Source organism: Dermacentor variabilis, chromosome 2, assembly GCF_050947875.1.
Source record: "Dermacentor variabilis isolate Ectoservices chromosome 2, ASM5094787v1, whole genome shotgun sequence".
In the NCBI taxonomy this organism is placed as follows: domain Eukaryota; kingdom Metazoa; phylum Arthropoda; class Arachnida; order Ixodida; family Ixodidae; genus Dermacentor; species Dermacentor variabilis.
The window spans coordinates 168,992,229-169,009,878 of record NC_134569.1 but is presented as its reverse complement, the minus strand read 5'-3'; the positions used below and the strand labels follow the sequence as shown (position 1 = coordinate 169,009,878).

Here is a 17,650-nt window from a genome sequence, read left to right as displayed (position 1 = left end):
GGCTTGATGACTCGAGGTTCCTTATGAAAAAGCAGTGTGCTCTTATTGTGTGCTATTTGGTTTCTTTTAGATACTTAAAAGAGTATCTAGTTTTTAAATAACGACGCTTTGTGACGCACACGGACTATGTCCAAGATACTTCAGCGATATTAAAACTACACGATCTTTAACCTGCCCCTACAAAATACCCCACCAGAATAAAATTCAGTAGTTAGATAAAAACCTGACCAGATCACACATCCTGCATCCACTCGCAACGAGCCCGCAAAGACCTACGCATATCCGCACTCCAAGAAGTTAAAACAGCCCATTGGTATGTTCTGTGTGAAGCCAGTCTTGGACAAGTCATGTGTTTACCTGGTACATGACCGCCTGAACAATCATGTTGGTAGATTGCTGAGAGCTTGTTTTCCTATTTGAGTCGTGGACGCTGTGGCGGATAAGCTCCAGCAGAAATTGAAGGCTAGACTACCCCAAAAAAAGTCAAGGTAGGCAGAAAAAATCGTATCACTGCTGGTTGTCAATTATGTTAATATTGTGTTTCACAACCTGAAGTGTGCATATCATACAGAACGCTAATAAAGGCGGGGACAGCGGAATAGAATACAAAAGCGACGACATGGGTGGTGTTGATGCTTTTGCGTTCTTTTCCGCTCTCCCCGTGTTTATTAGCATTCAATATGATATGCAATAAGCCTTAACTAGGCAAAACCTAAGTTCTGAAGAATGTAGCCAATTGCTACGGTGGGTGGGTGGTATATTCCGCCCTAGGCAAGTGCGCCTGACTATGCCCCCGGATCGCCCCCTGAGAAAGGAGCGTGCGAGGTTGCACTAAGCGTCACGTGACTCATTTCGTCGGGTGCTCGGCCGCATTGTGTAGGAAATCGCCATGACACGTGGGAAGGTTTACAGCCGCAATACGGCCGATGTATATATGGACGACTAAGGGAGCGCCAGCTTTCGACAAAGACAGGAAAAGACTCTCGTTTGCCCTAACACACGCAGTCGTGTATCCGATGTATCAAGTGACATAACGTGAATATCAACGGTGGCCTTTGGCTACACGTGATATTCCGTGCCAGCCTTTGTAGGCAAGGACAAAAACTTTGAGATGCAGTCGGGACGAGATGACACGTGAGCTTGCTAAAGCTTTTTTCATGAGGAACAAGAATGACGATTGTGTCAATGATAGCTTGATGAGATTGTATAAGAATGAAATCAGGTTTCTAAAGTGCCCGCAGGCGATGATTTTGCAGACATACAGGTGTAAATACGCGTGTTCTGAATAAAACAGGCTCGCAAGTGCGGCCGTCCTTGTGCTCTCCTTGTCCGTATTTGTATTGCCTAGCACCTGACTTAACAACGTGCGACCGACTCGCCCAGCAATAAGCACTATTCCATATCCACTGCATTTAAGAAATCCCTCTGATTAATAAGTATGCCTGCTACGTTATTTTTTACAATAAATATTTTTATCTCTGCTTTATCCAGCTTTTTTTCGTCAGCAGTCCATGCTTAAAGAATAAGAACGCACGCTTCCATTCAAACGCTCCGCCTTTTACCGGGAACCTAATGCACATTCAGAATAGATCTCGTCTTTCTGAGGTTGTTTATGTAATTATACGCGAATGTTATGCAATGTCATTGCCTGTGCAGCAAAGTAGTCCTTATGGGACAAACGACGCGGCATTTGTCTCGCAGTTCAAGTCCGACCACGACACTGTAGCCGAGCAACACATCGCCCCTGGCCGCACCGGCGAGATGTGGGTAATGCCCTCCGCCTGGAGGAGCTGACTCGGCCACCGGCTCTTCGATGTCCGTGTTCGCGCATGCGCCTGCTGTCGCCTCTGCCACGGAGGACCGCCCAGAGAAGCCACTGAATCCAGCCAAGGTCCAAACACGAGGCCAGCCCATTGGAGCCCACGAAAGCCACACTGGAGAGCGCACAGGCTCAAATGGCCACGGCGCTCGCGGAAGAGGGCGAGGGCGGAGCAGGGAGTTATCGCCACGAAGTGGCGCCGGCGACGGTTGATACACTCCATCGGCACTGGAACACCTTGGATACAGCACGCCGAAAATTCCGCCATCAATCAGGAGTGTTTCGGGCACGCTATCATGAGACCCCCATCGTGCTGCGATTTCGCGTGTTCATAGCGACGAACTGTCGGGCGCGGGTCTAGCCGTATATACACGCGCAATTTCTGCGTTTATTTCCCCTTGCGACTATCGTTCGCTTTAATTTATGATTTTAGCGTATTTAAGTGTACCAATTCGTTCTGCCCACTCTATATTTATTGATTAATGCGTTATTGTCTTCGTTATTCTTTCTCGTATCAATTCCTGCGTTCTAACTATATTTTTTTGAAAGATTCCCGGAAGGCTTGACAAAGAGTTCAGGAAGGCTTGCCCAAGTTTTCCGGGAGGTTTGCCGAAACTTTATTTCTTCTAGCGACCTTTCATACAACCATCAACCAAATCCAGACTTTGCGTCAACAGCACCTTGCTTTATATTTACTATACTCAAGCGCGCCGCAACCAATTCGTACGATTCTATTCCGTCACTTTCATTAGGTTGAGACGTTTGTTCACGTCTCCTTTAAATTGTAGCATAATGGCTGATCTTTATTTCGTTTGTACTTTATATATTGTGCAGTTTTGACGTTTATGCTATCCTTATTGTTTATATAATTTCTGCTTCGACATTTATTCCGAGTGGTCCTGGAAGGTACTCTTTCTGGGGAGAACTTTTGTTTTAGTAGCCACCTTCCAATCAAACAACAAAGGCAGACGGTGTCTTGCAAAAATCCGTCGTGTAAGGTCATTCTACGACTGTATAACGCATCCGACTGGGCTGAATTTATTTAGTTTTGCGAAACGAGCGTATAGGACGTTTTCATGTACAAGAACGGCGATGGTTCCATGTGAAAGCGCATCTTGGTGGCCAATAATTTTAAATGCAGGACTGCACCTCATTTTACTGCGAGAACAAAACTCAGAATTTGAAGAAGTACGAACTTTTGCTCTACTTTAATGGCGAGGCTGTCGTGAAACAAGGCTGCTATGATTCGCTTCATATTCCTGGTATTTTCATGTCGAAGAATACAAGCACGTTGCAGTAGGCCATCGAAGTTGAAAAAAAATAAGATGCTCATGCCACCTGCACGTGCCGAGAAATTTTGAATTGTAGCTCTTTTCAATGTGGTAAATAAACGCTGCACAACTGAATACGAAGCGCTCACTTGTCCTTTTTTCCCATGTTACGGGAGATCTCGTGTCAATATTTGCTTATGCACGGCAGGTAAGAGCTTGTCACATGCAAACTTTGCAGAAAGGCTGCGCAACCTGCAAGCTGTATTGAAATGTGAAGAATAAATCTGCACATGCAAAAGGAGCTCTACGCACCGATTCACAAATACGAAGGCGATGTTTGATGCTTCTTTAGCTAAGAATGGTAAGGGCTCCCCCACCGCACTTCGGCTCCTGTCCTTATAGTGGGCATGTGCCAAATCCTCGATAGGAAAGAAGAATGGTAATGCTATCTGTATGCACAGCGAAATAAGATAATGGCAACTGACGCTTTTGTTATATAGCGTCAGATGCGATTTGGCACATTCTCTGCACACATTCGCTGGTGTTTGTATATTCGACTGCCTAATTTGACACCTATTTGGCATGCTAAATCATTGACTACAATTCTAGCCTTGCCCATATTGCCATAAAATCTGCCAACGTTAGTTTTTAGATTCGCTGTCGTTGTGTTTGAAGCTTATTCGTAGTACAGATTCGGGATAATCTAGCTGACATGTCATTGTTTAGACCGTCGATATTTACAAGTAACTTGAGTACCTGGTCGCACTGTATTTGATTTCAATGAAATGATAGACTATTGCGGAAGCCCCCGTGCATTTCCCACTAGTTTGCATTTTGCTGATAACACGTACTTCACGTAAGCAAGATACAGAAAATCCTGCCTTAATCAAACGTCTACAAAACAAGCCATCTCATCGCCTTCAGACTTTCTGCAGATGAAGATTCCCCGGAATTGGCAGTGGTGGATATAACGCCATTTCCACGTAGAAATTAGGATAATTTCGACGCAGAATTCCATATTTTTTTTTTTTTTGCACAGCGCTGTTGTGACGCTGTCCCTTCTACGTCACTTTTGTAATGAACAGGAGACAAGATCATTCCTTGTAGTCCTGTTATTGATTATCGCTGAAGAAAAAATTATCAAGGCTTATAATTCACGAACTCGCAGAATACCCCTGAGTGGATACCTAACACTAATATCAAGGGGGCTGTCTATGTCTACAGCTCGTAGTATTGACTTCCCAAGTTATCCATTCTAGTCGCGCCTCGTTTCTGCACTTCGTATTCATGAATGTATGCCTTGCCATATGCAGTTCCATTTGGGCTAAACAAAGAATCATTGGTGCAATAATCAATAATTTATATCTTGCTCGTCGTTCACTCTTAAATCATTACCATGCGAAATCATTACCATTTTTGCAGCAGCAGTGGCGGCGAGCGGACACACGTCTAATCGAGGATTTTCTACTGCCGTTACAGTGCGCAGTCATCGCATCGTGTTGAAGTTATCAGCAGCCCGGAACTCCACTACGCCGCACACGGCACGTGTGCAAATTGGATTTCGAGCGCACCAAGGCCCAGCCCACCTACGGATCCAGCTGCTGGTGTCTGCTCACCGCAGATAGCCACGTCACGGCAACGGAAGTGAAAGGCGCCACCGTCGTCTACAAATACGGGCTTCACTGCAATGACCTCCTCATTTGGCAGCAGCCGTGGCGGCGAGCGGACACTCGTCTAATCGAGGATTTTCTTCTGTCGTTACAGGTTGGTGATTGCCGTCCCTGTTTTCGTTAGCCGACTAAGGATAGTCTGCCACTGCTGCTGCCTATTGTTCTAGTTTCCTGTCTATACTGTTCACTTGTTACCGCATCACTTGAACCAACCACCCTCGAGTACGTCCGTCAGAATGTCTGATTCTGTTTGTGACGAATGTGATGTGGCCATTAAGCTAAATGATGACTATCTGCTTTGCTGCGAATGCTCGGATCAATTTCACATCAGTCATAATTGTACGGGAGTAACCAAGAAAAAATTTGGGTACAATGATGTTGAATTTAGGAAGTCTTAGCGCTGCCCTCCGTGCCGCAGTAGTAAGGTCAGCTTCGCCGTTTGTAAGGTGCAGGATGCCTCGATCGCCACCATGCTCCTGGAAATTAACAAAAAAATTGATGAGCTGCTCCCACTCAAGCAACTGTTAGTGAAATCGATGCATCAGTAAAGCTGCTATCGGCGAAGTACGATGATGTCCTTGTGAACCTTGCCAAGCATGATCAGTCGGCGAGAAACAAGACAGCTGAACTTGACGCCATGTTTAGCAGCCTGGATCTGGAGTTTGATTTTGTTGTGGTGTCAGAAACTTGGTACCACCAGAGCTAGTTTCCCTGGCAGCTCTCGAACTATGATTAGTTTATTCGATCCAAAACTGCTTCACGTGGCGGTGGTGTCTGCATGCTAGTGCGAAACTGCCTCAACGTGAAGTGTGTTGAGGAATTTTCCTGTGTCACTAATGATTATGAAGTGCTTTCAATCCTTCACGCGCGTACAATTTACTCTGTTTTTTATCATCCACCTAATGGAAATTCTGATTGTTTTTTGCTCTTCCTTCAAAGGCTTCTTGAACACACTTCTGATTTCCAGTACAATATCATCATCGGTGGTGACTTTAATATAGATCTTTGTGTTAACACTGTCCTGAGGCGTGGTTTTGAGCTATTGATGCACTCTTTTGCCGTCCGTAATGTCATACGTTCTCCTACTAGAGTCACTTCTGATACTTCAAGTTGCCTTGAATTGTTCATCACGATTTGCGGTCAGGCTGATATCAAATCTGGTGTTCTTTCGTATCACATCAGCGACCACATGCCAATTTTTTTAGCTGGATACGTAACTCAAAAAATAAAAATAAATGTCTTCCTATATTTGAAACCATCACCAGCGATAATCTTGACCGTTTTCAGAAGAACTGTGTAAAGTTGACTGCAGTTGTGTTTATTATTCCCAGTGAGCTGACACCGCGTATGAGCATCGACACCGTTAGCACGTGTTATCAGAAATATTTTCCGTTCGGTCCACGAAAGCCTCGCGCTTCCTGAATTCGCAAACCGTGGGTCACGAATGACATATTCAAAAAAATTAAAGAGCAAAATAGGCTCTTTAACCGGTTTATTATTTCCAACGATCCTGGTGATTTGAAAACATTTAGGTCCTTCCGTAACCGGCTTACAATACAGCTACGCGCGGCTCGTACCTCATATTTTGAACAGAACTTTTTAAGAGAGAGAGAACAACTTTAGTGAAAATGCCTGCAGAGTCGGTTAGGCTCCCTCCACGCAGGGAGGACAAGCTTTTACCGCGACGCGGCCACTACGTCAGTCTCATGCATTGTGCTCCTTGAGGTCTTGGTTCCTCGCTACTTCCGCGGATCCGAGAGGGCCGCCGCCCCCTTCCTGGGGGTGCTGCCCCCCTTCTCCTCGGTTTCGCCCGGTCGCTGCCTCTCTAGAGCTGCTGAGACCTGCTGGACGGCGTTGAGTTGTGTCTCTTGGTTATAGCTCCTCGCTACAGCCTCTAGCTACGGCGGTATCGTCGTCTTCTCGCTGGCTTCTCGCGGATTTATGCTACAGTCCCAAATGATGTGAGCCGCGGTGGCTCTCTCCTTCGCGCACAGTCTACACACGTCACTCGCGTACACGCTCGGACACACGTGCTACAGCTAGCACCGGGGGGAGCAGGGACCCCGTCTGTAAATGCCTGTATAACACTGCCTCCTTCCGGGTAAGTCCCGGGTGAGGTGGCGGCATAGCCTGTCTGTTAAGTATGTTCCACTTCACTATTTCGTTGAAGGTGGTAATCTTGTCCTTGGCACTGCACCGCGACCAACACTCCGAGTCGGCGGTGCTTGCAGCTGCGCGGTTCGTTAGTCCTCGCGCGGCCGTGTTGGCCGTCTCGTTGTGGTTCACGTTGCCGCGTTCCGACACGTGACTGCCCATGTGGGCCGGAAACCACTTGATTACCACAGCGCTTCTGCGTCCGATGTCTTCGGCCTTGCGCAGTATGCGCGCGGCCTCACTACATACCCTACCCTTGGCGCAGTTCTTCACTGCCGTTCTAGTCACACAACACTGTAGTGCATTCGGGGTCGGAGACGGCCAAGGCGATGCCCACCTACTCCGCCCGGTGCGCCTCTCGAGTCCGGACGCTCGTCGCGGTCTTCGTTGCACCCGTCGATGCCCCGACAGCCACCACCGCGTATGCGTCGCTGCTCCCTCGATACTCCGCCGTCTCCACGTAGACGGCGCCTTCTTTTCTGGCGTGGAGGTCTACGAGAGCCCTGGCCCTTGCCAACCTCCGCTCCTTGTTGTGCTCAGGGTTCACGTTCCTCGGGATCGGGCAGACCCTGAGCTTTCTGTTGATGCTATCCGGTATAGGTACGTCTTCCTGCTGCTTGCCTTCCCTCGGCTCGAGGCCAAGATCCCGCAGTATCTGTCTTCCGGTTCTCGTTTCAGAGAGACGCTCGAGTGGCGCCGTTCTCTGTGCTTCGGCTCTTTCGTGCAGCGTGTTGTGGACTACCAGACTTCTTGCACCATCAGCCACCCCGTGGATTCTCCGTTTACAAGGTTACAGGTAATCTGAATTTCTTCTCCTCACAATTGCATGATATGGATTGCCAGTAAGGGACAGGTTCCTTTGAAATATCCTAATAGTTATAACATATAGATTACCTTAGATAGAACATTTGCAGCATCATAGCTTTAGGCTATATTGCTACGAGGGAGCGCTGGCGCTTGAAGAGCGGTTGATTGCGGTATTCAGATGACGAGACTCTGGCGTGTGGGTCGGACAGTATCAAGAAATTGACGCTATCTATTTAGCCATTACATTGATAAACTCCGCACCATGTCGCCAACTGGTGACCGTGCAGAGAAGCAGATGAGGACACCTGTGTGCTCAGAGAGGTGGTGCCTGAGGATTGGGTTTCCCCCATGTCGAATGCGAAGAACCACAGAGGGACGTGACTAGGACCACCTTGGCCTAGTAATAGTAATGGTGCTAACTAGTTGTGTCATTATACTGATGGTGTAATAGCGGAAGTGAAGAAAATTTTTGCGGGACGGGCTGTAGTGGTCGGGAAGCACACCTTACGGTCTAACGGCGGGCTTCAGGAGATGGAGAAGGAAAGGGGGTAATAAAGGTAACAACAAGGATTGATAAATTAGCAAACCGTATGTCGCACACAAAAGCTCAAAAGAACTGCGTACTACAAAGGCGTCCCAGCAACAGATAGCCAGTGTAGGGTGTGCCTTAAGATGCCACGAAAAAGGCCAGGAGAATTGGCATTCTAATGGCAAACATTTTTTTTACATCTTGGTAATTGCATAATGAGCTGGTATCAATCCAATTTGCTAGTGTATGCGTAAAGAAAGTTTGAGAAATATTTCCCAGAAGAAAACTAAGAAGTGCGTTAGGAAACGTGCGTTTCCGGTGAATTATGTTGCTGGCCGAATGCGGAACCGATTTATCCGCGCTTAAGAAAGAACTCCACAAAACATAAAAAAGTACATGTGACTGCGTAGTCGCGGTATCACGGTCGTCCAAATATTGCCACGTGTGAACAGACTGCACTTTTAACGGAGTATACTAGTACTCAGGAAGTCGCACGGCTGAGGTGATTTCATATTTCAAACAAATTGACATGCTTGCTGCATGTGTGCTCGTTTCATCACTACATAAAGTGTCTGAGCTGACGTTGGCCAAGCTCTTCAATGAGAAAAATAATTCGGTAAACGAAGTGCACAGTAAGAATTTTAGATGTGCGGTATTCGGCCGTCAGACCACTGCAGCAGCCAAACGCCGTCGGTCTTTCAATTGTATCTAGCACCGTGTTCTTGATTATATGTATATGTATATGTATATATATATATATATATATATATATTTGTTGAACAGCTCGATTAACGTTATTTGGGACACACAGTATACATTTTGTGATTAGAGCTCTCGCAGTTCGGAAATGCCCTATAACCGCACAGTTGAGCCGTTCAGTTGTCGGTTTTCCCTCAGTTCCGTCCGCTAAGATGAGAATGCGCTGCGCCACAGTACTAACTTTCCGAGGATCTCCACATCAAAACAGTACATGCATAAGCTCGAGTAGGCGAGGTTTAGGAGTTGCATGTGCTGTTTTGCCCATGCAAACACGTCGCACGCACAACCGTATCAACCCTGTGCAATGCTTCCGTGAAATGTTTTGGCCAGCGCCTGTCTGCACGCTATTCGCGGGTTTTGGCGCGTTGTGCATCACTAAAAGACTAATCATATGCAGGCTTATCATCAGGCAGGTGGATGATGGATGGCGGGCGCCTGCTGCAAGTTTTCCGCAGATTCGTTCCGATGAAATTGTTTTCCGCCTCTGGGGATCCATCGGAATCGGTCCACTGAGCGCGAGTGGGGTGAGCTTACCGCCTATGTCATGCAAGACCCGTACACCGCTGTTCCTTCCCCCGCATGCAACTGAAAGCCGCGCAGGAATCGCATATCACCGAACATTTTCGTGGCGCTGTGCACATGACGTCAACAAACGTCACCAGTGGATGACAGCTGTGGCTTCGCTCGTTGCTCTTCCATGCTCTAAAGAGCTGGAATGACTGCCTGACTGAGTGATTTCCCTGCACGCCTCTGGGGGCGATCAATCTACACTTGCAGATAGTTGTGTAGTCTTTCCTTAAGGAGCAGTCTCTCAAATTTATTCAGGTTGCATTGAGTATTATTTTTTTTGCGCAGTGGCCTGCAGGGCACTATGCGTATCGAGAGTTGGTGCGGGCCTGACCAGAGCTTGTAAGCGCAGTAAGGGCGCGTGTGTTTTACGTACAGGCGCAATTTTTCCTCATTATTTTTCAACCGTGCAGATCTGATGCCACTGCTGTAAGAAACGATTGCGGTAACACAAAACGACTTGAATCGAAAGTTTATCATTTAGCCTCGCTTGGTCGAAGACACCTTTTTCGCCCTCCCGTAAAGATGAGTGCACTACCTCACGCTCGCACGTAAAGAATTCCCGAGAAAATTATCAACTAGCGCCTTACTCCGTGTAATTGATGGTCCCTGGAAAGCGTGCCCTCATGAAGGTGCTTACGTCGGCTTACCTCTCATCATCGTCTTCTTTATCATCATCATCATCATCATGATCAGCCTCGTTACGGCCACTGCAGGGCAAAGGCCTCTCCCATACACCTCCAAAATGCCATCGCTGCAAACTTCTTAATCTCATCCGCCCACCTAACTTTCTGCCACCCCCTCCTACGCCTCCCTTATCTTGGAATCCAGTCCCTAACACTTAATAACCATCAGTTATCTTCCCTCCTCATTACACGTCCTGCCCATGCCCATTTCTTTTTCTCGATTTCAAGTAAGATGTCATTAACTCGCGTGAGTTCCTTCACCCAATCTGCTCTTTCTATCCCTTAACGTTACACCCATCATTCTTCTTTCCATAGCTCGTTGCGTCGTCCTCAATTTAAGTAGAACCCTTTTCGTAAGCCTCCATTTTCCTGCCCCATATGTGGGTACTGGTAAGACACAGCTCTTATACAATTTTTTCTTAAGGGATATTGGCAACCTGCCGTTCATGATCTGAGAATGCCTGCCAAACGCACCCTAGCCCATTCTTATTCTGATTATTTCAGTCTCATGATCCGGATCCACGGTCACTACCTGCCTTGGGTAAATGTATTCCCTTATCACTTCCAGTGCCTCGCTACCTATCGTCATCTGCTCTTCTCTTCCGAGATGAGTTAAACATTACTTTAGTTTAATGCAGATAATTTTTTAGACCCACCCGTCTGCTTTGCTTCTCCAGGTCATTGACCATGCATTGCAATTGATCCCCTTAGTTACTAAGCAAGGCAATACCATCAGCGAATCACAAGTTACTAAGGTATTCTCCATTAACTCTTATCCCAAATTCTTCCCAATCCTGAATACCTCCAGTAAACACGCTGTGAATAAAATTGGAACGATCTTATCTCCTTGCCTGAAGCCTTTCTTTATTGGGATTTTGTTGCTTTCTTGATGAATGACCACGGTGGCTGTGGAGTCGCTATAGATATCTTTCACTATTTTTCCACACGACTCATCTACACCCTGATTCCATAATGCCTCCATGACCGCTGAGGTTCCGACTGAATCAGACGGTTTCTCGTAATCAATGAAAGCTATATATAAGGGTTGGTTATATTCCGCAGATTTCTCCATCACCTGATTGATAGTGTCAATATGGTCTATTCTTGAGTAGCCCTTACGGAATCCTGCCTCGTCCTTTGGTTGACAGAAGTCTAAGGTGTTCCTGATTCCATTTGCGATTACCTTAATAAATACTTTGTTGGCCACGGACAGTAAGCTGATCGGTCTATTATTTTTCAAGTCTTCGGTGTCACCTTTCTTATGGATTAGGATTATGTTAGCGTTCTTCCAAGATTCTGGTACGCTCGAGGTCAGGAGGCGTTGCGTATACAAGGTGGCCAGTTTTTCTAGAATAATCTGCGGACCATCCTTCAGCAAATCTGCTGTTAGCTGATCCTCCCCAGCTGCCTTCCTCCTTTGCATAGCCCCCAAGGTTTTCTTTACTTCTACCGGCGTTATTTGTGGGATTTCAAGTTCCTCTAGACTGCTATTTCTTCCATTATCGCCACGGGTGCCCACTGGTACTGTATAAATCTCTATAGAACTCCTCAGCCACTTGGACTATCTCATCCATATTAGAAATGATATTGCCGGCTATGGTGTCTTAATGCATACATCTGATTCTTGCCAATTCCTAGTTTCTTCGCTGCTTTTAGGCTTCCTCCGTTCCTGAGAGCATGTCCAATCCTATCCATACTATAGTTCCTCATGTCAGCTGTCTTACGCTTGTTGATTAACTTCTAAAGTTCTGCCAGTTCTATTCTAGCTGTAGGGTTAGAGGCTTTCATACAATGGCGTTTCTTGATCAGATCTTTCGTCTCCTGCGATAGCTTACTGGTATCCTGTCTAACGGAGTTACCACCGACTTCTATTCCACACTCCTTAATGATGCCCGCAAGATTGTCGTTCCTTGCTTCAACACTAAGGTCCTCTTCCTGAGTTAAAGCCGTACCTGTTCTGTAGCTTGATCTGGAATTCCTCTATTTTCCTTCTTACCGCTTACTCAGTGATCTGCTTCTTATGTACCAGTTTCATCCGTTCCCTCCTCAGGTCTAGGCTAATTCGAGTTCTTACCATCCTGTGGTCACTGCAGCGCACCTTGTTGAGCATGTCCACCTCTTGTATGATGCCAGGGTTAGCGCAGAGTATGAAGTCTATTTCATTCCTAGTCTCACAGTTTGGGCTCCCGCACGTCCACTTAGGCTATCCCGCTTGCGGAAGAAGGTATTCATTATTCGCATATTATTCTGTTCCGCGAACTCTACTAATAACTCTCCCCTGCTATTCCTAGTGCCTTTGCCGTATTCCTCTGCTGCCTTGTCTCCACCCTGCTTCTTGCCTACCTTGGCATTGAAGTCGCCCATCAGTATAGTGTGTTTTGTTTTGGCTTTACCCATCGCCGATTCTACGTCTTTATAGAAACTTTCGACTTCCTGGTCAACATGACTGGACGTAGGGGCGTAGACCTGTGAAACCTACATTTTGTACCTCATATTATTTTTCACAACAAGACCTGCCACCCTCTCGTTAATGCTATAGAATTCCTGTATGTTACCAGCTATATTCTTATTCATCAGGAATCCGACTCCTAGTTCTCGTCTCTCCGCTAGACCCCGGAAGCACAGCACGTGCCCTCTTTTTAGTATGTTTCATTTGTCCTCCTAACTTCACAGAGCCCTATTATATCCCATTTACTGCCCTCTAATTCCTCCAATAGCACTACTAGACTCGCCTCACGAGATAACTTTCTAGCGTTAAACGTTGCCAGGTTCAGATTACGATGGCGTCCTGTCCGGACCCAGTGATTCTTAGCACCATCTGCTGCGTCACAGGTCTGACCGCCGACGTGGTCAGTTGCTTCGCACCTGCTGGGGATTGAGGGCCGGAGTTTGATTGTTGTATTCATATTGGAGGTTGTGGCTAAGTGCTGCACCAGGGTGGCCAATCCTGCTCTGGTGAGAGAGTGCGTTAACGGTTGTGGTCACCGGGATCAGGCCGCACTCCAGGCCTGTTTATGCAACCTTATCAACACGCGGATTTTTTAAAATCTGGGCGACAATTGCACGGCACTGGAATTCGAACCGCGGTCCTCTTGCTCGCGAGGCGGATGCTCTACCTTTACGCTACCGCTACACCCGGTCGGCTTACAAATTTCCAAGCCCACGTCGTATCGAGTGCTTGTAGAGTACATATTTTCATCGATACAGTCTGAATGAAAGTGGCAACATGTTTTATTTTCTGCCCTCTTTATGACACCACCTGCACCCCACGCGTAATAAGCAAATTGCCGAAAACTGGAAAGCCATTTCACACTTCTTATGCAGCTTCCACGTTCTTCATGGGAATAGCTAGAAGAATAATTTGTCAGTGGTTGGAAGGCACAACACTTATTCAATTTTCGTTAAAACAACACTTGGTAGCGTCTCTGGAGTTTACGCAATGGTGACGTCTCTTCGTTGCTTTTTTAAGCGCTCGACAATTTGCATTTCCTTTATGAAATAACTCCGGTCAAACAATTTTGTTGTTCTCACTTTGTGCTAATGAGCATACTTTTATATTAGGTCCGTTTTGCCCCGACTATGTTCTCACCAGTTCACGCCTAAACAACTGTAATTCACAATTATCTTTCGAAAACGCCGCCCTTTACCGGGAACGTACTGCATGCTGCGAAAAGCTCGCGGTCCTCTAAGGTTGTCCAAGTATTTCGTCGCGAATGCTTTGAAATGCCGCCTTCTGTGCAGTAAAGTATTCCCCAGGGGATTCGAGACACTGCTTTCATTTCGCAGTTCACGATCGCCGCGAAACGGCAGCTGGGCAACACATCAGCCCTTGGCCCACCAGCGAGACATGGAGAGATGCCATCTGCCTAGAGGAGCTGACTCGGCCGCCGGGTTTTCCTTGGCTGTGTTCGCGCATGCGCCCGATGTCGCCTTTACCGCGGAGGGCCACGCAGAGAAGCCACCGAGTCCAGCTAAGGTACAAGGACGAGGCCAGCCGGTCGTCGGCCACGGAAGCCACAGTGGAGAGCGCACAGGCTTCAGTGGCCACGGCGCTCCATGGCCACGGGGCTCCAAGGATCAGGAGTGCTTAGGCCACGCTGTCATCAGTGCCTGCCGTGCCGCGAGATGGTGTGTTTAAAGGGACGAACTGTAGGACGCAGTTCTTCACGCCCTTGCTTTGTTGGCGCCATATTCATGCGTGACTTGTGCGTTTATCTCCTGAACCCACCATATCTCGCGCCAATGTCGGATTGTAGTATATTTATGCACGCGTATTCATTTCGTCGGGTACTTATTTCTTGATTTATGCGTAAATTTTTTCGTTGATATTGCTTGTTTTAATTTCTGTGTTGTAATTTATTCGTTATGAAGAGTTCCGGTAGGCTTTCCTAATAGTTCCGGAAGGTTTGCCGACATCGTTATTCATGTAGCGACGTTTCAAAGAACCATCAACAAAGACCAGATATAGCTGGAGATTTATCAGTAGCGACTTCTGTTCGCGCCTATTTCGTTATCTAGACAATTTAAGCGTAGATATTAATTTTGTACGCTATGTATCTATCAATTTATGCGTTACTATTTCTGTTATTATTTATCGTTTTGAATTTCTGCGTCAAAACTGATTCTTTTGAAAGAGTTCTGGAAGGTTTGCTAAAGAGTTCCGGGAGGCTTGCCTAAAAGTTCAGGAACGTTTGCTATCATGTTATTTCACCTTGCGACCTTCCAAACAACCAGCAACAAAAGCCAGACACTGCTTTTCATTTATCAGTAGCAACTCTGGTTCACGCCTATACCGTAATCTAGCCTATTTAGGTGCACACATTCACTTTGTCAGCTACGCATCTATCGATTTATGCGTTAATATCGTTTGAATTTCTCCCTTAAAATTTACTCGTTTCGGAGAGTTTCGGAAGGTTTGCAAATATTTGCTTTCTGCTAGATACCTTCCAAACAACCATTAACAAAAGCTGAATGCCTCAAAATTTTATTGCTGTAGATCAATCTCTTATAAGCGCGCACATTGCGAACCGCGACCGATTCGTACGAAGCTATTTTGCTGCGTTCTCCCTCTTGAAACGATCGTTCGCATCTACTCGGAATTGTACCGTAATTTCTCATGTATACTCATGCTATATGTACAGTTGAATCTAAGTGTTAATATTGTTATTTATTATAACTTACAATTCTGAGTTATAATTGCAAAGAGATCTTGAAGGTTTGGTTGCTGGGGACAACTGACATTCTGAGATAGCGACTTTCGAAACAAATATTAACAAACGTTTGACGGTCCCTCACAAAGAGCCTTCGTGAAGGTTCATTGTATGTCAATGAAATGATCCGGCCTCCTCTGAGTTGAATTCATGCGTATATTTGCGTGCATGACTTTTCAGACGTACTTGTGGACAAGAACTGGGACCTTTCTGTGCGAGACTGTTGTTGTGCACACAAGGACTTGCGGCCACCTCATTTCACAGTCGGTGCAAAATTTGTGTGATAACGTCATGCGATTTTTCTTTTTGGCAAGAAGGGCGCGAATATCAGGAAACCAAGCTGCAGTGGTTTGTGGTATTACCGGGACATCTTCGTATGGAAGCAGATTTCGCCTGTTGGTCATGGGTTGTCGAACTGAAAAGGAAATGCAGCATTCAGCGTCACTTCTTGGAAAATTTTTAAACTAAGCTCTAGTCAACTTGTTAATAAAAGCTATACGAGAAAGTGCGATGGGTTTGGTTGTCCTTCATGTCCTATTCAACGAGACATTTCTCGTCCATATGTGCTTACGCATGGGAGGTCAAAGTTTTAATATTTTGCACTGCGTTGCACAGCCCACAAGCTGTGCCGATATAGTTTAAATCAGTGGATGGGAATGCACCTGAGCGCAGCGATGTCATAAGTACAAAGGCGATAAAAAGGCGATACAAAGGTGCACGCACAACGAAAGGTAACTGGTGCTTCCATATGCGCAGAAATAGGACAATGGCAGCTCTTAAGAATTGCCTGATCTTAGACCCATTTTTCAAGAATTATTGGCCATCATCCCAGCCCTCCGCAAGTTGCCATAAAACGTGCCGGCATCCAACATTCTGGGATTCGATGTCTTTGTGCAGAACTTACTGGGAGAACAGGCTGGGTCACTGTGGTTTGTACTTCAATAAAATCTTACTCTTTTCCTGTAGCTTCCCAGAAAGGCCGTGTAGTTTCCGTTTCGCCGGTTGCGGTGTACATTGCGTGATCAAGATCAAGAAAATTCTACATTAATGAAACGTCTAAAAAACAAGCCGTCTTATTAAATTCGGACTTCCTGCATGTTCAATTTACCCGGAATTCTCAATGATCTGAATGACGTCAAAATGACGTTTCATTTACAAGATTGCGATGTCGCATCCCATATTAAAATTTTTCTTGCATAGACGTGATCTGTCCCTTCTGTTTAGAGACGGTGACATTAGCTCATTTCTTGTAGTGCTGTCTTAGCACTACATGGGCCCGCAGCAACGACGTAAAATCGTGGCATTATCCTACGTCTGCGGCAGCTTAAGTGGCATCTAAACCTAACACCCCCTTACTAAAGTAGTATTGCAGAACAAAGGAGACGTGGATGTAAAAGAAAAAGACACTAAGTGCAAACTTTCAACTAAATTTATTGTACCACTGAATAAATTATTGTAGGGGCAAAATCAATTGTACCACTACAATATAGTACCCCTGAATACAATAAATTTAGATAAAAGATTGCGGTTGTTGTGTCTTCTTCCCTTATGTCCCTGTCGTTCTTGCGCACTAATACTTGTGTACACGTTTACCAACTTAGCCCGGAATGCGGCTCTCACTAAGACCCCCACCTCCTTTTTGTGAGGTAGGCAACGGGTCGGCTCCGCTCCACTTGGAGTACTTTGACTCAGGCGTGTGGTGAAGCGAAGTACAAAAGAAAACGTATAGCAGAAGCCGAACTAAAAGGAAAAGAAGTAATGCAGCAACCCTATAAGAGCTCGAGACGAAGAGATTTCAATCATGGGCTCCGCACTCGTGGGCCTACGCTTTTCAGCGGCGCCATAAAATCGGATGAACGCGTTTAGCCTTGCACAGGCCCGCATCGGCTGCGGTTACTCGCCAATATAGTGTTACGACTATGGTGAAGGGCCGCCTCACTATAGTCAGTTCCTTCTTAATATCATTCATACCTATCCTTAAAAGTTGTCGTGCAATATTCCGAAGTTTACTGCATTCCTGTTTATTCAATGCTGCGCGATTCCTCTTATACATATATTCGCTAACGCAGATAGTGCCTCGAGTTTCCTAATATATTGTTTACTTTCAGTGCACCACCCTCTGCTGACCAAACCCCATTGTGGGTGTGTTAAATTTAAGGAAATCATCATTATTATCAG

General features: G+C 46.1%; 2 protein-coding genes across 2 annotated transcripts in view; both read left to right on the top strand.

The window, feature by feature from the left end:
* Positions 1-17,650, top strand: part of LOC142572926 (uncharacterized) — a 102,789-nt gene that overhangs the window by 67,116 nt on the left and 18,023 nt on the right. The window lies entirely within an intron of this gene.
* Positions 1,639-16,147, top strand: LOC142573351 (uncharacterized). The gene is made up of 4 exons (XM_075683004.1): positions 1,639-1,763; positions 4,596-4,854; positions 7,593-7,710; positions 14,049-16,147. The coding sequence occupies exons 1-4, from the start codon at positions 1,639-1,641 to the stop codon at positions 14,351-14,353; spliced, it is 807 nt and encodes a 268-aa protein (XP_075539119.1). The 3' UTR covers positions 14,354-16,147.